The sequence below is a fragment of the Astyanax mexicanus genome, chromosome 12 (genome assembly GCF_023375975.1).
Source record: "Astyanax mexicanus isolate ESR-SI-001 chromosome 12, AstMex3_surface, whole genome shotgun sequence".
Lineage (NCBI taxonomy): Eukaryota > Metazoa > Chordata > Actinopteri > Characiformes > Acestrorhamphidae > Astyanax > Astyanax mexicanus.
The window spans coordinates 18,700,859-18,724,822 of record NC_064419.1 but is presented as its reverse complement, the minus strand read 5'-3'; the positions used below and the strand labels follow the sequence as shown (position 1 = coordinate 18,724,822).

General features: G+C 39.4%; 1 protein-coding gene across 1 annotated transcript in view; it reads left to right on the top strand.

Moving 5' to 3' along the window:
• The window catches only part of plch2a (phospholipase C, eta 2a), a 111,357-nt gene that overhangs the window by 54,370 nt on the left and 33,023 nt on the right, over window positions 1-23,964 (top strand). The window contains exons 9-11 of the mRNA XM_049485540.1: window positions 3,022-3,193; window positions 12,588-12,695; window positions 22,847-23,002. Coding sequence (XP_049341497.1) covers window positions 3,022-3,193; window positions 12,588-12,695; window positions 22,847-23,002 — 436 coding nt within the window. The remainder of the gene's footprint in view (window positions 1-3,021; window positions 3,194-12,587; window positions 12,696-22,846; window positions 23,003-23,964) is intronic.

Genomic DNA, 23,964 nt, shown 5'->3' with positions numbered 1-23,964 from the left:
AGAAAAAACTACACTAAAGTGCATTTTAAGTGTATTTAATGTGTATTTTCATTGAGTATATTAAATAGAAAATGCACTTTAAGTATTCCTTACCTAATTGAACATACTTTTACTGTTCTTAGGTATACTTCCTGCACTGACACTTTATCCTTCATCAAGCTGCTAAAATAGGGCTCTTACTGTCTAATCAAAAACTAGCAAAAACATTAACAGATTTATTAACAGAGCAATACATAAATAAGTTAACCCAGTGTTGGCTAATAAGATATTTCTCAATAAGACTAGTCTAACAGGACAAAAGCCATCTTAGCATCTGTCTCATATCCGATATGTAATTTTGGAAATTCTATTCATGGATAAAATCTACACTGGGTTTAGATATGTATATTTTTTAGATATGTTAGACATGTTTTATTTCAGGGCTGGAGAGGCAGGAACACACTGCTCATGCAGAAGAATGTGTATTGTGCACAGCAGCCCACTTCAGTGCTGCACATGCATGAGTGCACACATCTGCACATGTGTTCGTGTGCACACTTCATTTTGTTCTTCATATTTCATTAGCACCATCGCTGCTAAAGGTGCCAACGAGATGCACACACAGCCACGGCTTCTGGAAGTTGTTGCAAACAAAGCCCTATTTTTAGACCCCGTCTCTCCTCGGCGCTCCAGAACGTGTCAGTTCTGACACGCGGCCGTTTTGGCCCGCCGTTCCACTTTTCCTTCAAGCTACCAATTTGTCATGACAGGAATGTTAAACATATGCTAGTTTGTAAGCTCCCTGAGGGAGTTCTTCTTCAGCGGGAAGGTTAAGATGATGATTTGTGCATTCTTTTCATCTACAGAAGCGCTATGTGTAAAATGGCACAGTGTAGCATTTTCTCTGCCTCTGAAAATATCGAACAATAAACGGTTGCATTGTTCTTTTTTTTTCTATGTTGTGATAGAAAAAGACATATAAAGAAATATATATATAAGCGCTAGCTTATATAGGAAGCTCCAGTTCTGAGCCTTTGTACCATTGTCATTTTTCAATGTGTTTTCTTTATTTTCATGACTATTTACATTGTAGATTCTCACTGAAGGCATCAAAACTATGAATGAACACGTGTGGAGTTTTGTCCTTAACAAAAAGAGGAGAAATAACTAAAATAAAAAAATGATATTGAAGTTTCTTCAAAATAGCCACCCTCAATAAGCCTCTGATTACTGCTTTACACACTCTTGGCATCATTCCCTCAATGAGCTTCAAGAGGTGGTCACCTGAAATGGTTTTCCAACAGTCTTGAAGGAAGGAGTTCCCAGAGGTGTTTATTAGCACTTGTTGGCTCTTTGCCTTCACTCTGTGCTCCAGCTCACCTCAAACCATCTGGATTGGGTTCAGGTGCGGTGACTGTGGAGGCCAGGTCATTTTTTGTTAAGTACATAAAACTCCACATGTGTTCATTCATAGTTTTGATGCCTTCAGTGAAAATCTGCAATGTAAATAAAGTACTCATGAAAATAAAGAAAAAGCATTGAACGAGAAGGTGTGTCCAAACTTTTAGCCTGTACTGTATATATTTATTGAACAAAATAAGGAACACTAAAGCGTAAAAAAAAACAAAAAAAAAAACTGGAAAAACACATTAAACTAACATTTTCAATTCTTATCTGAGTCACTTCAATATGTGGTGTTGAAATCTGATACATATCTGATTTGCAGCAATGCAGCAACTTTTACATCAAACAGAAGAAAAAAAGATATTGAGGAAAACAGAAAGTGATCATGAGTAGGCAGGAAAATGGACAGGGGCAGTGAGTGAGGACTTAAGTGGCGGGAAAAAAAACATGATAACAGACCATAACATACATATTTGGTGTGATTGATGTGTTCGTTCCAATACTAGAAAGCTAGCTTAGAAAGCTTGTGCCGCAGTCATGTGTTGTTTCTAATAAATTGGCCAAATGTGGCTACTGGTAGCAGCTGCATCGTCAAAAGAAGTAAAAAAAAAATAGTGACCAAACTACATGTACTTTTTTCAGTAAGCTGGAATGAATTCTCAGTGATAAGCTCAGCTGTAGTTTAAACTCATATGTAGTGCTTGAGATTCTGACTGGGATTAAAGTAAAACTTAATGTGAAGCATAGCTTTCAGACAAATGTTTCAGATACAGGCCACGATAAAAAGATTGTGTGAACAGCCTAAACTAAAAATCAGATTTGAAATGTCAGAAAATCGTGTTCATGTAGCTTAAGTTAATCTGCACATATTGATTAAGACTGTGTATTGGCAAAAATTGGCAAAAATATATTTTGTACTTTAACTTACCTCATACAGCTCTGTAAAACAATAAGAGACCACTTAAAAATGATGAGTTTCTTTGATTTTACCAGATAAAAAAACCCTGGAATATAATCAAGAGTTTGATGGATGATCACAAGCCATCAAACCAAGCTGAACTGCTTGAATTCTTGCACCAGGAGTGCAGGCATAAAGTTATCCAAAAGCAGTGTGTAAGACTGGTGGAGGAGAACATGCCAAGATGCATAAAACTGTGGGTTGTTCCACCAAATATTGATTTCTGATCTCTTAAAACTTGAATATGAATATGAACTTGCTCTATTCACATCATTTAAGGTCTAAAAGCTCTGCATCTTTTTTTGTTATTTCAGCCATTTCTCATTTTCTGCAAATAAATGCTTTTAATGACAGTATTTTTATTTGGAATTTTGGAGAAATGTTGTTTGTAGTTTGTAGAATAAAACAGCAATGTTCATTTTACTCAAACATATACCTATAAATAGCTAAATCAGAGAAACTGATTCAGAAATGACTGAAAAGAAGACTGAAGTGGTCTATTATTTTTTTACAGAGCTGTATATGTGCATAAAAACAAACTAATTAGCAGATTTACACTAAGGAATGATATCATATTCTGCCATGTTAAAGACAATAGATGGCAGTTAGCTTAAAAATGAATATGGTTTACTAATAAACACTTGAAATCTAAAGATACTGTATATCTCTACCTTTTTTAGGTATCCAGTGATCCTCTCCATAGAGAACCACTGCAGCGTTCCCCAGCAGAAGAAGATGGCTCAGTATCTGGTGGAGGTTTTGGGGGAGAAGCTGGAGCTGTCCTCCGTCAGCGCTGAAGAGTCTGGACTCCTGCCCTCGCCTGAAGCCCTCAAAGGCAAAATCCTCGTCAAGGTCGGCTCTTTTTTTTCTTGACTTATGCTCCAGCCATTAAACAAACTGCTTGTTATTTGCAAGTCAAATGCAGCCACTGAGGGTGAAGTAGGAATGCAAAGAACAAAGCTTGGGAAAATGACACGGTGTGGTTGACAGGAAAATGCTGGTTGCATCTTAAATGCATCATTGCATCGCTGACTTTTATAACAGTGGAGGATATCAGTCAAAAGTTTGGACCCTTTGGACACATCTCCTCATTTAATGTTTTTACTTTGTTTCCTATATTGTAAATTAATACTAAAGTCATCTAGACTGTGAAGGGACACATAATGAATTATGTAGTAACTTAAAAGTGTTAAACAAACCAAAATACTCTGTGAAGAAGCATTTAGGTGCTCTTATCTGGGGGGCTGTTTGTTAACTTGAGGTTCCTGAGAATAGTAACTCTAAAGCAGGGGTGTCCAAACTTTTTTTGTTGGGGGCCAGAAGGAGAAATATATTTAAAGTCACGGGCCACACTCTGTAATAAAACAAATAATGAAATATTCCACTTTAAATAATACATTTTTTCCTGATTATTTCATTTACACATCATTTTACTTTACTTACTATCTTTATCTATCTTTGACAGTGTTGTGTAAACTAAGATTTTTCAAATTGATGTTTAATTTCATGATGTCTCTTAATATTAAACTCCTTAATTAACTTTTAGACTCTTTGGTCCGTTTTTCTGCTCTAGAAATGCGCACACTCTCCGCTTTTAGACTCTTTTGCCCCGTTTTTCTGCGCTAGAAATGCGCACTCTCTCCGCTTTTAGACTCTTTGGCCCGTTTTTCTGCGCTAGAAATGCGCACTCTCTCCGCTTTTAGACTCTTTGGCCCGTTTTTCTGCGCTAGAAATGCGCACTCTCTCCGCTTTTAGACTCTTTGGCCCGTTTTTCTGCGCTAGAAATGCGCACTCTCTCCGCTTTTAGACTCTTTGGCCCGTTTTTCTGCGCTAGAAATGCGCACTCTATCTGCTTTTAGACTCTTTGGTCCGTTTTTCTGCGCTAGAAATGCGCACTCTCTCCGCTTTTAGACTCTTTTGCCCCGTTTTTCTGTGCTAGAAATGCGCACTCTCTCCACTTTTAGACTCTTTGGCCCGTTTTTCTGTGCTAGAAATGCGCACTCTCTCCGCTTTTAGACTCTTTGGCCCGTTTTTCTGCGCTAGAAATGCGCACTCTCTCTGCTTTTAGACTCTTTGGCCCGTTTTTCTGCGCTAGAAATGCGCACTCTCTCCGCTTTTAGACTCTTTTGCCCCGTTTTTCTGTGCTAGAAATGCGCACCCTCTCTGCTTTTAGACTCTTTGGCCCGTTTCTGACACCTAGCGTTCAAACTTTGAATCTCACATTATAAAAACCTGCTTAACCGCGGGCCAACTTTCATTCTATTTCTAAAATACCTCGCGGGCCGCTCCAAAACAGGGAACAGGCCGCAAATGACCCGCGGACCGTAGTTTGGACACCCCTGCTCTAAAGAACTTATCCTGTGCAACAGAGGACATTCTTGGGGCCCTATTTCAGCTATCTATAGTGCACCATTATCAGTGTGGCATTACCTTTAAGTGGCAGGTGAGCTCTGACTTTGGTACATTCGTATCTTATGCGATGTTTGAAAGGGTACTGGTGCTAACCGCTAGCAGCTAACAGCGTGGAGAATCCAGGGAGCGAGGGGGAGAGAGAGGGACACCCGTTTTCTGGCAGAAACCCCTTAAACAGCGAACCAGCAGCAAGTCCTGCAATTATATGGCCCAGTAATCCAGGGAAGCACGAGCTTTGCCCAAGGCATGTTGACTGTGGCTAAATACATCTGGAGCTAAATTACCTGCAGCAGCCCAAACACAGAGGGGAGGGGGGAGACTGCTTCCAGAACTACGGTGGCCACCAAAGCCCAAAATCCTCAACCAAAACTCAGGGAGAGTGAGAGCCCCTACCTGTTACACTTAACAGTGCGGCGCTTTGTGTGTCTGAGCAGGTTTTATTGAACACAACATGTTAACATTCACAGTGAGGGAGGAAAAGTATGTGGGAGGCATGATTCACATCAAGCAATGCTTTCTAAGAACAGCTTTAAACAACACATCCAATCTCATCATATCTTGGCTTCAGTTAGCTCTTAGAAAAGTCATTAGTCTAGGGGTTCCCATACTTTTCCCCCCTCACTGTGAATATTAACATGCTGTGTTTTTCAGGAAAACCATGCAAACATATAATGTGTTGTGTGGTATTAGTTTACGCAGACTGTGTTTGTCTAATGTTGTGATTTAGATGAAGATCAGAACACATTTAATGGCCAATTTATGCAGAAATCCAAGTAATCCCAAAGGGTTGACATATTTTTCTTGCAATTGTTCATTGTCTAATCCAGATGGGAATAAAATCACAGAGAGAAACTTAACACAGGACCCCCTGAGAAACTAATCCTGTCCGGATACTTTTGACACCTTTATCTATAGCCACTGCATCCTCGATAACTTGTTAGTATTGATAATTAGTTTGCAATTTAAAGCACACCCTTGAATTAAAATGTACTATTCACTTTTATAGTCTTTTTTTAACAGTCTACATGCTCATTCCTTTGGTGCACAACATTCTGGTTGCAGCAAGAGCTCCACAGTGCATGTGATGTTCTGCAAATCCATCACCAAGCCCCTGGAAATCCACCCTCAAGCCCTTTAATGCCATACTCTCATTATTGTATTGCAGATCATTCAGCTAGATGATCTATTGACTGGCTTAAACCTTGATTTGTGCGGTTTTTTTTTGTGTGTTGACAGATGGGTAATATCACTGACATGGGAAAAATACAGCAGTGATTAATAACGTCCAATGTTCCACGGCCTTGGTAGAGCATTTGTATTCTTTAAACAGCATCTATTACTGGGACGATTCACGGATACTAGATCACTGATCATCATTTATGGTTACGATATGGAGTGAGGGCATATTTGGAAACCTATAGCTCATATCGGGCAATTGATTTCAATCAATCATGGGGCAAGACAGGATAATATGGGTTTAAAGCTCTGCTCGTCAATCTTCACAAGTGTTAAGGGTTTTTTTGCACACATCATTAAAACTCAGAGACACATACATGGGGTATGGGGTGTGTATTTTTTATATTTTATTTATTTGCCTCTGTGTGATAGGGGCTTTAAGGTGGATATTCAGGGCTTTGGTGATGGATTTTGATTTACAGTAGGTCATACATGCACTTTGGAGCCATCACTGCAATCATTATTTAGAGAGTTACACAGTGTATTACACAATTTCTTTGTTTTTTAATGGTTTTTATACTTAGTTTTTCATTTATAAACTGAAAGCAGAAGCATCTCTGAGTGGAGAGGGGATAAAATATTGTGTTTAATGGTGCCAGCGTGCTAAAACGACCATCCCTGCTAAGCCAAACTTATTCATTCTAAAAAAAAAAATGTTGCGTCGCTTTTCACAGAAGCTCTTCTGGCCACATCATGCGTCTTTACATACTTACGTCATATGTTCAGCCTCTAAAAGAGGATCCGGCTCAGTTTTACTGAACCCGAACGGCTAGTGGAGCAATGAAGACTTCAGAAGAGGAAACTCAGTCCTCAGTAGCTCTTTTACTCATAGTAAAACCAAAGAAACGAAGGAGTGAAGAAGAAGTTTCTGACTGAGGGCGCTCTCTTTTTCTCTGACTGAACATAACCTGGAATTGGATTCATCCGCTCTGAAAGGAGGCTGCATCACACCCGCCCAGTTTAAAATTATTCTTCCGCATACTCTGTGCAATTACCCATTCTCACAAGAGAGAGCCCTAAATACCAAAACTTACAGACATCAGCTTTAACAAACACATTTTATATCAGACAAATACAACCTGAGTAAATATAAAACACAGTTTTTAAACTATAATTAAATTTATTACAAGAAAAAATCCATGCAAACTAATCTAGATATATGTGAAAAGGTCTTTTTCCCCTAAAACGAATAACTTGGTTGCGACACCCCTGGCGGAAACAACTGCAATCAAGTATTTGCGATAACAATGAGCAATGAGTCTTTCACACCTCTGTTGTGGAATTTTGGCCAATTCACTACCCACAATATTTGATCTGACTTTCAGTATAATGTTCTTTTTCTGAAATTCTGTGTTAATTGCAGATGTAACGAGGCAGACAACTTCCAAACAAAAGTTTCACTTTTTTTTATCAGTCCACTCAATGTTTCTTCAAAGTCCTGGGGATCTTCAAGATGTCCCCTCCTTATTGTTGAATCATTAAAGCTGGTTCTGGGTTCTTCTTTTGGGACCTCCTAGATGAGTTGTCCATGCCCTTTTGGATGAATTTCCATTCATGTTGTCAGACAGGTGATTCCTTAATTCTACAGATCTGGAGGTGATCAGGCATGGTACTGACTAATGAAATTAGTGAATGAACTCAGCTTTCCGAAGAATGTTATTAATCACAGTTAATTAATTTGGGGTCCTTTTTTTACATAGGGCCAGGTGGGTTTTTTGGCATTTAATGTATTTAAACAAACACATAAACACCTCTACATAAAGCTGTGCAAATAAACCAAAAACAAATAAGAAAGTGCAGATGCTGAGCATGCTGGGAGCTTCCCTGAGAGAGCTCCCTCCAAAACCCCAACCAACACCACCACCACTACCTCCTATACTCAGCACTGACACCTTAGCGTATATATACTATATAAAAGGCTTATTTTTTTTGTTAATAATTTACTGTTACATTAATTTAAGCTACAGTATTTTCCTGCCAAATCATGTTGAGGTTTTCGCTATGTGTCATTTATAGATTACTATTTCAGATTTCAAATTTCTGTCTGCTGGTTTTTCTCCTTTTTAGACAGAAAGGTCTTTTCTTATGATCTTATGATCACATGACTCCAGTCATTCAGGAAAGCAGGCTGGGGAAGGCAAGGCGCGGCACCGTGTAGCAGCTCTGCCGCTATAATTGGAAGCCGACTGCCGTTGGACACGGGAGAGCTGGCCCTAAAGCATAAACTGGGCCAGTGGGCAGTATTGACAAATTGCTGGGCTGCTGGCGGTGGGTCAGCGAGCAGCTCTCCAGCTGCAGCCTAAACCCACACTCCCAGAGCTGCAGCAAGGTCTGACTGTGCCAGATGCTCTCACTTAAGCTCACTGTAGCCTTTTTTTCCTCATCCGTGCGCCTGCAGTATTGAGTTAAGTGCTTTAAAAAATTCACCAGTGAATCCCCTGACCATACGGTACAGTACATCAACCTCAAATAAAATATGACAAGGAGTTAAACAGGGAGTTACGTATTATGCAGTGGACTAGTGATGTCTGAGGTAGTGGGTAAAAATAATTGTGAAAAACTAAAACAATATAGCTCTGAATCCTATTTTACTGAAAGGTGACATAGAGCATTTGTAGTAGTAGTACAGATGAGTAGCTCTCCAGCCCAGAGGGTTGTTGAACCCAATTGCAGAACAGTTTATCTCAAAGCAGGTAAAACCAAAAAGAAAGGAAAAAATTGTGTCGTCAGGGTCGCCGTCCAATACACTACCGCTGCCCCGGCTAGTGAACTGGGACACGGCCGGGAAAAAAACTTAGTTGGCCAGTGAGTGTGGGAGAGAGAGAGACAGTGGTAGAGACATGAATACAGTGTAATATCAATATTGTTTCCATTAAACACAAACACACATTTAACTTCGCAATACTCTACAGTCGGTCTTTGCTAGTTCTGTTCGCTGCACAGTTTAAAAACTGTAGGAGCACTTTGTAGTTCCATCTAGGGGTGTGCCATATCGTATCATATGCAATAATATCGCCAAAACGATATTATACCCTGAAATATCGTGCCATATCACTCACCCCTAATTATCACTATAAGGTACTACTTTTTTGCTGTTTTTAGCAAAAGAAAAAAATCACACTGTTCTCATTTCCCATTATATATCTACTAGAGACAGATTATATCTGTCCAGTATCATTTTTTTGATTTACTTTAATCCTGGATATATGGAGATATTTGGAGTGCATTATTATTATTAGTATCATGACATTCTGGATCATTCTGTTACAAATCTGATAAAGTTCTTATGTTTTTTAATATTTCAGTTAGGGGTGTTCCATATCATATGTTATGCAATTATTAAATTTAATTTTCATTTTGTTGCAGCAGAGTATTCTGGAAATATGAAAAACAGTGTTGCTTTATTTTGCTTATTTTATTTTCGTAGTAGCGCCTTTTATGGGCTTTTGGTGTGTACTTCCTGTTCCTGTTCCTGTTCGGGTGCCAGTTGTAGCGCTCCAGCCCGGATAAGGAGCCTTTGGGCAGGTGAAATTTGTTAGTTTATTAGTTCATTTATTAGTTCAGACATGAACTAAGTAGACCAAAAGCATCTACGGTACTCGGCCTGCGTCCTCGTGTCTACGACCACGTTATAGCACTCTCTCTCATGTATTGTCACTTAATTATTCCATGCTTTAACTCAAGTAGAACGCTGTTAATGTCTGACTTCTTCAACAACAAACAAACTTTTCTCATGTTTTTGATTAATTTCAGATGGTATTACATCGAGACACAGCGTATTACTTTATCTCAGCTTGATTTCCACATTCTGACAATTAAACACTGTGAAAACTAAAGCTCCACTACTGGCAAAAGGAGGAATAAAAGCTAATAAGTCTCTTCCTGACTGAAAGCAGCAGCAAATTTGGGCGTTCAACCTCCGCTTATCTCAGACACTTATCGCTGCAACCTAGCATGCCCCTACATTTGTAAAGCAGTGCAGAATTTATTCCTTCCAGCGGCAGCACGCTTTCCTAACGCCGCAAGGAATTGATTGTCGCTTTTTCATAACGGTATCCATCACCTACCTGTCCTTTTGTTAGCTTCCCCGCGGACCACCGCTCCGTCTCACTGGGCAGCGCGCAGGAGCGCTATTATGGGCCTGTCAATCAAACGATTACTGATAAGTAAGTCGGAGAGCCGACGAGCCCCCCGGGCATCATTCACCGGTGTTCCAGACCTTATACACAATCTCTCCTCCTTTGCTTCTGTTTTTCTCAATCGACAGGAATTCTGCCGGCTGGTGGCAAAGTCTGCAGCGCTTTGTTTATAGCAGTTTTAATGAGGGAATGTGACAAAGCAGACAGTTAGCCTTCATCTGGGATAAAAGAAACTAAATGCTGGATTTGGGAGCTGTTTTTATATTTTGTTGTTTTTAATCTAGGTTTTCTCATGAGATCAATTTCCTCCTAAAAAAAAAAGTTAAAAGTTTGTACTGTTTCTCCATAATATTAAATATAAAGCTATTTGTTTTGTTCATTTTTGGTGGATTTCCTGAACATATGGAGACCCCACACATTTTATTGGATCAGAATCTGCTTTATACAGTGGTGTTAAAAAAGTTTCTCCCCTACAGATTTCTTATGCTTTTGCTTCTCTGTAATACTTTTACAATATTTTGCTGATTAGCAAACAAATTTCAAACAAAGATATCCTGAATAAATAAAAAAAACAGTGTTTAAATGATTATTTTAATTTTTAAAGGAAAAAAGGTGCACTTAAAATACTTTAATATTCCCAAAAATACAGTGTTATACAGGAGTTTCAGTTTAGTTCTTCAGCACCGATGCTGGTATAAACATTAGCCTTTTACTGTGCTAAGCACTAGCTCTTTTACCACTCAGAGGCAAGTAGCATTAGCATTAGCCACTAATCGCGCTAAGCGCTGACTCTTTCGCGGTTCAGAGGTGAGTATTATCAACCTGTAGCCTGCTGATAACCCCAGGTATAACTGCTGGAGCAGCATTAGCATTAGCCACAAACCACCCTAAGTGCTAGCTTTTTCGGCATTTAGAGGTGAGTATTATTGGCCTGTAGCCTGCTGCTAACCCTGGCTAACACTACTAGAGCAGCATTAGCGTTAACAGCATTAACTAACTGCACTAAGTGCTCACTCTTTTGCAGTTCAGAGACGAGTATTTTGGACTGTAGCCTGCGCGTTTACCGTGTTAAAACAAGCTATGTTGGAACAACCTGCTAACTAGTTAATATCGCCCTGGCTTACCGGAACACTCAGGACTCCTCAGTGTAGCGCAGTTGGATGGCGCTGTTGGAAACGCAGCTAGCAATAGTGGTTAGCCGCTAATGCTAATGCTGCTGCACCCAGCCTTAGGGAAAATCTGGAAATCTAACTGGAAATGGACGCACTTTTACTTACCCATATAAACAGTTGTCACAAGACTAATCTGTTTAGATTAACATCCAGCTCTCGTTTGACTTTAACGGAAATTCTTTTTATTTTTTTTACTTAGATTAGCTTTACTTAACTTATTTATCCCCCACCACCACCCAGCGGTGAGACCTGCTGAATTAGAAGGAAAACATGGCGACACACCTGTTCCTTACTATTGTTGCCTAAAATGTGTCTTATAAACTGGTGAGCCTTATAGTGCGAAAAATACGGTATAAATCACAGTGTTTAGAGAACCTTATCAATTCTAATTTCATTAGAGGTGTCAAAATTCTGGTTGTATGCAACTCAAGTGTGGCTTTAGTGTTTTATGCTACTCAAAAGGAGAAAATTGATCTACATACTGTCCTCTGAGTGTTATATGCAGTGTTGATGATGGTAAACTGTGATAAATATTACTAGGAATTACAGGTATTTACCATAATATATAACATAAACGCAGCGTAACAATCTCTTTAGGGGCATTCTTATTGGCTCACATACTTTTAAATAATGCTTTCAGCAATTGCAATGGTCTTGTCCATTTTTTTTTTACAGTTGTCTTCCCCTACACACTGTGCCAAAATGGCAGACTGTGATTGGTCATTTTGCATGTTAGTCAAATGGCCTCTTCCCAAAGTAGGCAATTCATGGCGCCAGATTGACTAGACAACAGGCAGACTTTTGGCTTGATAGCCATTACTTTGGATGCAGTTATGAGGCATTATAATCATCATCATTATCCTGAGATGAACAGATTTTTCTTGATATCATGGCTGCAGTCTTATCTAAAGAACACCAACGTTTACATGTAAGCATTGTTTTGCAAACCGTATTACAAAGCCAAATTTTATATCAAGGTTTAACCAGACAAGACAAGACATGATAAGACAAGACAACCAAATTGACTTGTGCTAGTGAGCACACACACTCTGACATTGTAGGAACACATGCCTGGAGTTATTGGCATCCAAATTGTACAGTGCTCGAGGATATTTAAGGATAACCAACAATGGCAGCTTATTGTGCCTAAATATCGAACCCACGACCCTGTTATGAATAACCTGGTGATCTAACTGCTGAGCCACCACAAAAATCTTTTTTACACATTTCTTGTACATTAGTGTCTTACGTTGTGTGTGTGTGTTGTGTTGTGTTGTGTGTGTGCAGGGTAAAAAGCTGCCCCCGAACATAGACGAGAACGCAGAGGAGGGTGATGTGTCAGACGAGGACAGTGCAGATGAGATGGAGGATGACTGCAAGCTGATGAATGGAGACGTAAGTGCTCTACAGCTCTTCCTTTTGCAAGACTGGAGCCCAGATCCTGGGCCTGCCTCTGGGCTCAGGAGCTCTCCAGGGTACACACACACACACACATATAGCACACACACACACATACACTCACACTCTCTTTCTCTGTTCTTTTTTTTTGTCCCTTACTTTTCCCTCCAGCTTGTCTCGCTTGCATTTCCTACTCTCTTTCTTTTATTTTCTTTCTATTCCTTATTCTTTCTGTCTGTTTTCTCTCTTTTTATGCTTCACTTCACTTTTTTTCTTTACTGTTTTTTTTTTCTTTTTTCCGTGCTCGTGCGCTGTCCTTTTTTTTTTTTTTATTATTTTATACACCTGACAGCTATGAGAGCTAAGGGACCGTCTTTAAATTATATTGCTAGTGGCAATCACCAGGGGTCCAAGCACTGCATGCTATTATGGCTCGAACACAGCACATCAACACATATGTTGGGGCAATGTTTTTTACTCAGGCCTTGTATTAAAAAGAAGGTGGGGTCTCTCTCACTGCCTTTCTTTCTTTTTTTTCTATTTTTTGATCACCTTTTACTCTTTCTTGCTTTTTCATTCTTCACTGTTCTTATTGTCATTTCACAGCTTTTATACATAACTGAAAGCTATGACTCAAATTAGACTGGTCTTGTTAAAAAAATGTGGGATCCCTCTTTCTAGCTTCCTTGCTTTTGTCTGTGATTTCTTCTATCTTTCTTTATTTCTTTCTCTTTATTTTGAGTTTAACATTTCTCTTTACTGTTACAGTGGCTTGCCTTAATCATTTCCATATTTTGTCACATTACAACCACAAGCATAAGTAAATTTTAATGGAATTTGATGTGAAATATTAACACAAAGTGGAATACTTTGTGTGAATTGGAACGAAAATTATGCATGATTTAAAACATTTTTTACAAAAAAAAAAAATTGAAAAGTGCAAAATACAAAAGTATTCAGCCCCCCTGTGTCAATAATTTGTGGAACCACATTTTGCTGCAATTACGTCGCCTCCAGCTTGGCACATCTAGTGATTGAAATTTTTGCCCATTCTTCTTTGCAAAAAACAACTCAAGCTCAGTCAGATTAGATGTAGAGCGTTTGTGAAGAGCAGTTTTTAAGGTCTTGCCACAAGTTCTCGATTGGGTTTAGGTCTGGAATTTAACTGGGCCATTCTAACATATCAATATGTTTTGCTTTAAATTGTTCCATTGAAGCCCTGGCTTTATGTTTAGGGTCGTTGTCCTGCTGGAAGTTGAACCTCTGCCCCAGTCTCAAGTCCTTTGCAGACTCCAACAGGTTTTCTTCCAGAATGGTCCATCCATCTTCTCATTATCTCTGGCCAACTTCCCTGACCCTGCTGAAGAGAAGCAGCCCCAGAGCATGGTGCTGCCACCACCATGTTTGACAGTAGGGCTGGTGTGTTCAGAGTGATGTGCAGTGTTAATTCTCTGCCACACATTGCGTTTTGCATTTTGGCCAAAAAGTTCAATTTCGGTCTCATCTGACCAAAGCACCTTGTTCCACATGTTATCTGTGTCCCCAACATGGCTTTGGGCAAACTGCAAAGGGGGAATTTTTATGGTTTTCTTTTAACAATGGCTTTCTTCTTGCCACATTTGTTCAGTGCACGACTAATAGTTGTCCTGAGGACAGATTCCCCCACCTGAGGTGTGGATCTCTGCATTTCGTTCAGAGTCACCATGGGCCTCTTGGCTGCATCTCTGATCAGTGCTCTCCTTGTGTGGCCTGTAAGTTTAGGTCGACAGCCTTGTCTTGGTAGGTTTACAGTTGTTTCTGGATAATGGATTGAACAGTGCTCTGTCAGATGTTCAAAGCTTGGAAAGTGTTTTTTATAGCCTAAGCCTGTTTTAAACTTCTCTACAGCCTTATTTGTATAATTATGCATATATTTTTTTTCCACTTTACAATTGTCTACCACTTTGTGTTGGTCTCCCACTTTAAATTCCAATGAAATATATATTTATGTTTGTGGTTGTGTTCAAGAGGTATGGATACTATTGCAAGCCACTGTATTTCTAAAATATCCTTAAATTACACTCAAATATTGCAAGTTTTAATTGTTAAGGGTCCAAGCACAAAGTGGTAGTAGTCTCATTTACCTTCTTGAATCTTGTTTTGTACATTTCCTCTTTTATTTCCACCACTTTCTCGCACCAATCCTACACATAGATTCATTCAACTCTTTGTTTCCTTAAGTCGCTGTCCTCTGCACTGCTCCTCCCCCTTTTCTCTCGCTTCCTCTTTTTCTCTCTTTCTTGCCACATGACTGATAGCTATGAGTGTTCAAATTTTATTGCGAGTGGCAATCATCAGGGGTCCAAGCACTATTGTACGCATAATGTATTGTCATGGGTCCAGTACATTACAAATGACAGGCACTGTTTTTATACTGGGCTTATTTATAATAGATGCTGTTGGGTCTCTCTTTCTCTTTCTCGCTTTCTTCTTTTGTTCTCTCTTGAGCTTCCTTTCCTTCTATCCCTCTTTATTCTACTCCTTTCTCTTTCCACTTTCTCTATCCTGCACCTAAATTCTTTCCTCTCTTTCTCTTTTCCTTTTAAGCGCACTCCTCAGCACTCTTCTTCCCCAATTTATTCTCTCTAGTCCTATCTTCCGCCCTCTCACTTCTGTCACACTTAAGCAGTAGGTGTTTTACAGCTCTTTGTTATGCTAATTCCAGTGTTATTGTAACTATATGACTAACACGTAGATCAGGAGAATATGGGTATTTAAGGAAATGTGACTAAAGCTATGGATCTTTTGCGGTTGGTAGGTAATGTAGTGGTAGTCAGCAGTGTGGTTTGTGTCGAGACATTCTTTGTTCCGTGTTATTTTAACGTTTTAATGGCTTTTAAAGTTCTATCGTATCGCTCTGTTAGGTTTATATGCCCCAGGCTTTTTGTGCAATGCAGTGAAATGTTGAAAGAGTCATTCATTTTTGATGAGGCCCTGTGTGTCTTGTCTGAGTGCCCAAAATTTAGCTTTTATCAGAGCAACTGTCTCCACCGTCCAAGGAAGGCGTTCTGCTAGATAATGGACTCTAAAGAGTCATATTCTATTGGCAGTACCTCAATATAAAGACTAGATAGGCTGTGAGTGTGAGCATGATGGTGCCAAAAGGCTCTAGAGAGTGCGATTCTATTGGCAGTACTTCAATACAGAGACTAGACAAACTATGAGTGTGAGCACGATGGTGCCAATATGCTCTAGAGAGTCCTATTCTATTGACAAACCTTTAATACAAAGACTAGACAAGCTGTGAGTGTGAGCATGATAGTGCCAATAGGCTCTAAAGAGTCCTATTCTATTGCCAATACTTCAATATAGAGACTAGACAAGCTGTGAGTGTGAGCATGATGGTGCCAACAGGCTCTAGAGCAGGGGTGTCCAAACTTTTTTTGTTGGGGGCCAGAAGGAGAAATATATTTGAAGTCACGGGCCACAGACTCTGTAATAAAACAAATAATGAAATATACCACTTTAAATAATACATTTTCCCTGATTTTTTCATTTACACACCATTTTACTTGACTTACTATCTTTATCTTTCACAGTGTTGTGAAAACTAAGATTTGTCAAATTGATTTTAATTTCATGATGTCTAGAAATGCGCACCCTCTCCGCTTTTAGACTCTTTGGTCCGTTTTTCTGCGCTAGAAATGCGCACCCTCTCCGCTTTTAGACTCTTTGGTCCGTTTTTCTGCGCTAGAAATGCGCACCCTCTTCGCTTTTAGACTCTTTGGTCTGTTTTTCTGCGCTAGAAATGCGAACCCTCTCCGCTTTTAGACTCTTTGGTATGGAAGTAAAACAGTGTCACCAGATTTTGAATTTTAAAAGCACTTGAATATTTAGCACTGAATTATTTTACATTGAATTATTGCATGTGATTTTTTTTGCCTCTGAATTAAACACTTTAATTTTTCAGTATATCATTTTCACTTATTTTATTTTAATGTAAAAAAATTCTAAAGCAAAAATTCAAGTTTTAAAAATTCAATTAAAATAAATTCAGGTTGCTCAAATTCGACCTGTCAAATTCGACTGCTAAAATTCAACGCTCAAAATTCGCTGTCAACATCCGGGACACACAGGATGAGCAATCGATTCAGTCTTCAATCAAGCTAACAACCAGCCAATCACATCACGCTCCGAAGATCACGTGACAGGTAGCGCCTCAGTACAGCAGAGCCGCTCAACGCGGCTCACAGCCCCCTCCGCTGCTGCTCTCGAGAAGGTGAGTGTAAAACAGCTGAAAACAGGGCATTTACCTCACCACTGTGGCCATGTAATATCACTTAAACGGTGTAGAAATCATCACTTTAACCACGTTTTGCTCTGTGGTTTGTAAACATATTGAATTAAGATAGATATCCAGATATACCTTGTTAAACTAACTAAATAAATAAATAAAGATCCTCTGTTCATTTCAGAAAGAGCTTCAAACACGAACACTAGATCAATTATTTATAAATACAGCCAGACTGTGTGGAAGATAATTACTACTGTAGAATCTGAGATAGTAACTTAGTTTGCTAAATTATAGCTACCTATCTTGCTAGTTAGTTGTGGGACTGTGCGATTATAGACAAGATACTACCTAGTTAGCAGTTTGTTTAGCAATACCTTATTTACACTTTGCTGCAAAGTATGTTGCTTAGTGTAATGGCCACTGTCTAAATAAATATATTGAGCTATATTACACTTACTGTACCCCTCTCAGGCCGGTCCTCTCATTAAATAAAGGAGATTTATTACAGTTACACAGAACCCTCTCCGCTTTTAGACTCTTTGGCCCGTTTTTCTGCGCTAGAAATGCGTACCCTCTCTGCTATTAGACTCTTTGGTCTCTTTTTCTGCGCTAGAAATGCGCACCCTCTCTGTTTTTAGACTCTTTGGCCTGTTTTTCTGCGCTAGAAATGCGCACTCTCTCCGCTTTTAGACTCTTTGGCTCGTTTCTGACACCTAGCGTTCAAACTTTGAATCTCACATTATAAAAACCTGCTTAACAGCGGGCCAACTTTCATTCTATTTTTAAAATACCTTGCGGGCCGCTCCAAAAAAGAAAACGGGCCGCAAATGGCCCGCGGGCCGTAGTTTGGACACCCCTGCTCTAGAGAGTCCTATTTCATTGGCAATACTTCAATACAGAGACTAGACAAGCTCTGCACTGTAAAAAAAACTCATCGTAAAAAAATGTTAGAATGTCTTGCAGCAAAAGTTGCCAAACAGTTAACATAAAATTACAGAAACCTACTGTAGGCAATCTAACAATGACTTCCTGTAAAATAACAACATTCTTTGTATTTGTTCTCTGTTATGTTATAGTCAAAATATTGTAAATTACATTTGAAGTCTATCTGAAGGTTGACATCATATAAATAACGGTGAAATTATGTTATTTGATCAATGTACAGCATGAAAATGTCAAATTACATGTCTTTTGAATTAAATGAAAGTGATTTTACTGTCAATCAAAGTGGGTTCATTCTTTAAATTACAGATAAATATAGGTTATTTTAAATGAAGGAATCTCATTTAATTGTCTTTTAACTCTTGAGCTGTATGGGCCACAATCAAAATACACGATGGCAGTCATCAAGACTGCGAAAAGACTAGTCTTTTTCAGAAGCTCTTTATTAACAGGTTTACTACTCACTTACACTCACTTGAACGCAGCCCCGCCCTCCGGCGAAAAAGCGAGTCCTATTCTTTATATATATATTTATATGTATATAATTTACATGGCCAATTACCCAACCCACTCATTAGGACTCCCCCTATTACTAGGGATGCCTCAACACACCAGGATTGAAGTAATAAAGATTAGCACATGCCTCCTCCGATACATGTGAAGTCAGCCACTGCCTCTTTTTGAACTCTTGCTGATGCAGTTTTACCAAGTAGCATCACAACACGCTTGAAGGAAATCCCAGCGACTCGGTTCCGATACATCAGCTCACAGAAGCCTTGTGCTGATCGACATCACCCTTTGGAGTGATAAGGGGAAAGAGCGCCAGAGAGTTATATTCTATTGGAAATACATCTTTACATTGACTAGGCAAGCTGTGAGTGTGAGCAATGGAATGGAACTCATGGAATGGCGTTCATTCCATTGCTCACATATAAACAGTACAGGAAACAGCAGCATCCGCTTATATGCAGATGAACCTTTCTTTAAAAAAAAAACAAAAAAAAAACAAAAGAAAAACATTTGACGACTTTCACTTTTGTCTGCATTTTCAATTCTCTTTGAAAACGAAGCTCAAAGCAAAGCATCTCGCGTGCATCCCTTTCCCTCGGTTTCCCCCCCCCCTCTCTCTCTCTCTCTCTCTCTCTCTCTCTTTTTCCTTCTCTCGCTCCATCTCTCTGCTGAGCTGGAAGACACTGTGTAATATAATAAATATTTCAGAAGGGAACTCTAGTCTCCACAGCCTGAAAATGCATTAAGAGCTGGTCAGGAGACTCTTCTCTGAGGTATTTGAAGGAAGCATGATAACACAGCATGTAACAATGGCACTGTTTCCTGTTGTCTGTGTTTTGTGGAATGAGCATGTGTGAGGGTGTGTTGTTTTGGGGCTGTTGCTGGATGGAGGGTGGACTGGATACCAGTCAAAAATTTGGACACACCTTCTCATTCAAAGTTTTTACCATTGTTTTTCCCCCAACCTTCACTGTAAATGAATACTGAAGTCACCCAGACTATAAAGAAATGCATAAAGAATGTAGAAACTTAAAAGTGTTAAACAAACCAAAATGCTCTGTGAAGCATTTAGGTGCTCTTATCTGGGGAGCTGTTAACTTCTTAATGGTTTCAGAGGCTTTAATGTTTAACCCTTTTTTACGTTTGGGGTCTGTTTTAAAGTAGAGGTTAGATCGGGCCCAAAAAATCCGACCCGACCCAGCCCGAGCCCGTGCACGTTCTGCCCGAGCCCGACCCAACCCGAACCATAAACTGTCATTATGAGCCCGAACCCAACCCGCCCCGTCCCATAAACTGTCTGTTTTTGGGCTGTTTGAATGAGCGAAATATGATCAGAATTATGTTAATTAACACTGTAACATAGAAGCAAAGAACTATTATTTAATCAAAATGATTTTTAAGAACAGCTACACACAGTGCTGCAAGTCAAACGCGGAGGAGTTCACGTGCAAGAGAGAGAGAGACAGACAGAGAGAGAGAGAGAGAGAGAGAGATTTGCATGTTCTGGTGTGAGCAACTCACAGGTAAAAGTTCTCTTTTATCTCCTCGTGCTCATATTCTAGTCCCATACATAAGTCTGCAGCTCCCTCAGTGTTTTCTGTCGTATTTTGCGGCTAGCGCGAGCGCTTACAACTAACACCGCGGACCGCGAGGTGCCGCCGCGCTTGTGCCGAATCCGACTCCCTGCTGAATCCGACTCCCTGATTTCGGGTCGGGCCTTGGGTCAGGTCAGGTTCGGGCAGAGAATCTAAGCTCTATTTTAAAGTACAGAAAATTATTATATTACATTAAGATTTTTACCTTAGTTTATGTCACATGCTATATGTGTTTGTTGACTACTTAAATAACCATTTAAAAAAAAATTCTACAGCTCCTAATGCAAAATAACTGTTAAATTAGGACATGCTAATATTATCGTAGTGATAATAACAGTGATAATAAGGTTTGAGCTAATTGAGAGGTTCGAGATTTTCTATGTGTTAGCTCCACTGGTCCACGTTGCCGAAAGTATACAAACTGTCAGCCTCTGTGGAGGGAGGCACATGTGGCTCAGCTTGACAATTTATTGGAGAACAAAAAAAAGGGCAATCAGTCAAGCAGAACAGATGGATTTCTTGGTAAGCCCACAAAGAAAAAGTGGCTCTGCTGCACATAGTTCTACATTCGAGGCTGTGAATGAGTGCAACACCTTGTTCTGAGACAATGTTTTCTGCTCTGGCTCAACAACCTGGCTCACACAAGTAGGTCTCTTGTCAGTAGTAGCTAGCATCAAGGCCAGTTCCGCCGCACTTCCGCCAGCTTCGGAGAGCAGCTCTAATGCGATTCTCGCAGCGCAGTGTCACCAGAGTTGTCAAAGCAATAGCTGAAGTGTTATTAATTGCTTGCTGTAGAGTTTGACTCCTTAACTGGCTGGATTAAATATTAAAGGGCCAGTTGGAAAAAGCACATTTTTATTTCAGACACAGTAAAGATTCCAGTAAAACAAGCCATAAATATTACCTCAGCTAAAGTCATCCATCGCAAATTTTAAATGTGGTTAAATACTGTGGAAAATTTGTTTTTGCATGGCTCACATACCTCAGTTCGTTCAAATCTGTGGCAAATCTCAGATCAAATAATCCTTTACTACTTTTTTTTTTTAGGTTCGTTGGGTTAAGCTTGGTTACGTTTGGATGCTAGATGGTGTTACCAGTAGTTTTGCCATTAGCTTGTGTTACCATTATTTAGACCACTAGCTTATGTTACTTATAGTTAGACCACTAGTTTGTGTAACCAGTAGTTAGGCCTCTAGTTTGTGTTATCAGTATTGGGGCCAAAAGCTTGCGTTACCAATAGTTAGGCCACTACCTTTTGTTACCAATAGTTAGGCCACTAGCTTGTGTTACCATTAGTTAGTTTGTGACACCAGTAGTTAGACCTCTAGTTTGTGTTACCAATAGTAAGACCACTAATTTGTGTTACCACCTGTTAGGCCACTAGCTTGTGTTACCAGTAATTAGGCCCCTAGCTCGTGTACCATTTGTATTTTAAGCCACTAGTTTGTGTTACCAGTAGTTCATCCACTAGTTTGTGTTCCAGTAGTTAAGCCACTAGCTTGTGTTACCATTAGTTAGGCCACTAGCTTGTGTTACCATTTGTTAGGCCACTCGCTTGCATTACCAATAGTAAGACCACTAGTTTGTGTTACCATCTGTTAGGCCACTAGCTTGTGTTGCCAGTAGTTAGGCTACTAGCTTGTGTTACCATTTGTTAGGCCAGCGTGTGTTATAATTTTTAAGGCCACTAGTCTTTGTTACCAGTAGTTAGGCCACTAGCTTGTGTTACCCTTTGTTAAGCCACTAGCTCCTGTTACCATTAGTAAGGGAACTAACTTGCATTGCCAGTAGATAGGCAACTAGCTTGCTCTACCAGTAGTTAGGTCACTAGCTTGTGCTACCATTAGTTAGACCACTAGCGTGAGTTACTAGTATTTAGATCACTTGCATTTTCATTAGTTAGGCCATTAGTTTGCACTTAAGCTACTGGCTGGTGTTGCCAGTGTTTAATCCTGTAGCTTGCCTTACTATTAATTTGGCCACTATCTTAAATACCATTGGCTAGACCACTATTAGTAAGGCCACCAACCTAAGTCACCAGTATATAGTCCATAATCTTGTACCCGTTAGCCATTAAGCCTCTGTATTAACATCTCTTTGTTTGCACTCTCTCTTTTTGCGAAGTATTGCCAACATTTTCATTGCATACCAAGCATTATTTCCAATGTTTAGCCTGTCTGTTATCAATCATTGCTTATTTACTGGATTTTATTTTATGGTGCACATCTTAGGCCTGCCTGTTCTTTTCTGGTCCCTTAAGCTTTGTTAGTAATTGTGACATCTGCTTCCTATTGTACATCTGAGCTGGTTGTGATTGAATCTGTTTAACATTTAAACATCTGAGTGTCTGATTCATTTCTCGGGTATTTAAGTCTTGAGATGTGTAATTCCTTGTTTCATATTATATATCAAACCACTCTAAATGATTTTGATTGGCTAAAACTAGGGATTTCTTCTTTATTTTAACATCTGGAAGTGGTTTTAGTCTAGCACTAACATATTTTGGTGTACAGTTTGCACACATTTGGACTGGGAGCTTTAAATGAACACTGATCCTCACCTCCATCTGCAAGCACTCTGTGTACCAGTACCATCATGCACCTGCACACTCAGAAGTGTGTGGTTACCTTAAAGGTGATTTTCAGGCCTGTCAGCACATACACACACATATACAAGAGCGAACATGGCAGCTCAGTGCTGTGTTTTCAGTTATAGTGCGTGTTCTTTCCTTTAGGTTTATCTTTTTTGGTAAAATGTCTCTTTTTCTTTGTTTCTTTTTCTCTCTCTCCCACCTTTACTCACCTTTCCCTCCTCTCCTGTCTCCTCAGACCTCTATGAACAGGAAGCAGGTGGAGAACGTAGCGAAGAAGAAGCTGGACAGTCTGATGAAGGAGTCGAAGATCAGAGACCGCGAGGACCCAGACAGCTTCACCATCGCCGCTCTGCCTCCGTCTGGCAAACACGACGACAAAGCAGACGCCAAGGTGAGACAGCGAAGGCCTTCAGATCATTTCCACATTATCTTTTTATCAGCCTCTCTCTATCTAAAAGAATATAAAGTCTGACAAACTAGAGCAGCAGATTACAGAGCTGAGCTTTTTTGAGCTAGTTCTGCATCTCAGTTTGGTAAACAAATATATATTTCTTGTATTTGCATTTATTGCATTTATTATTTTCCCATCTGTGGCTTAGGAAACCCCATATTATAAAATATTCCCACTCTAAACAGCTTTTCTAGGATTTGAGCTCATGATCTTCTCACACTTCATCAGAAGCAGTTAGACTGTAGTGCCACCCATGATGTGTGAAATAACACTAGCTAAAAAAAGCTGTTGGTGTGTCAGTTCCCCTCGCTCCCATCAGTCTCTTTGGCATTTCTAGGTCTGGGATGTTGTAAATATGTATAACCTGGTTGTATTTAAAGCTAGTTCTATTTAAAGCACTGGAACAGTTCCATAGATGCGATTCTTAGCTGAAGACGTTTTATCCGATTTCCGGTTCAAGTGCTGTGAAGCACTGAAAATAATAAATGATATGTTTAATGATCATTTCTGTGTTTTTTTTTTATTATTATTATAGTTTGATCATAGCACAAAGCACAGGGCACAAAATTTAACCAATTAAATTCTTTGGAATTATGAGACCCGAGATTGGCACACATCAAATATGAGCTTATATTTCAACCATGTAATTAGGGGTGGGTATCACCACTGATTTCCCAGTTCACAAGATTCCGATTCGATTAAATAAGGGAAATTTTAGTTACAGTAAAAATTACATAGTTACATAATTTTTTTATATCATTTAATGTAGCTTATGTACGTTAACTAATGTAGTTAATTGCCACACCGTGCTTCACATCTCTATACAGGTTTGGAATGACCACTATACTCAAATGTTTACTCAAATGTGGGTAAAACCTAACGTGCTTCCAGAACATTACTGA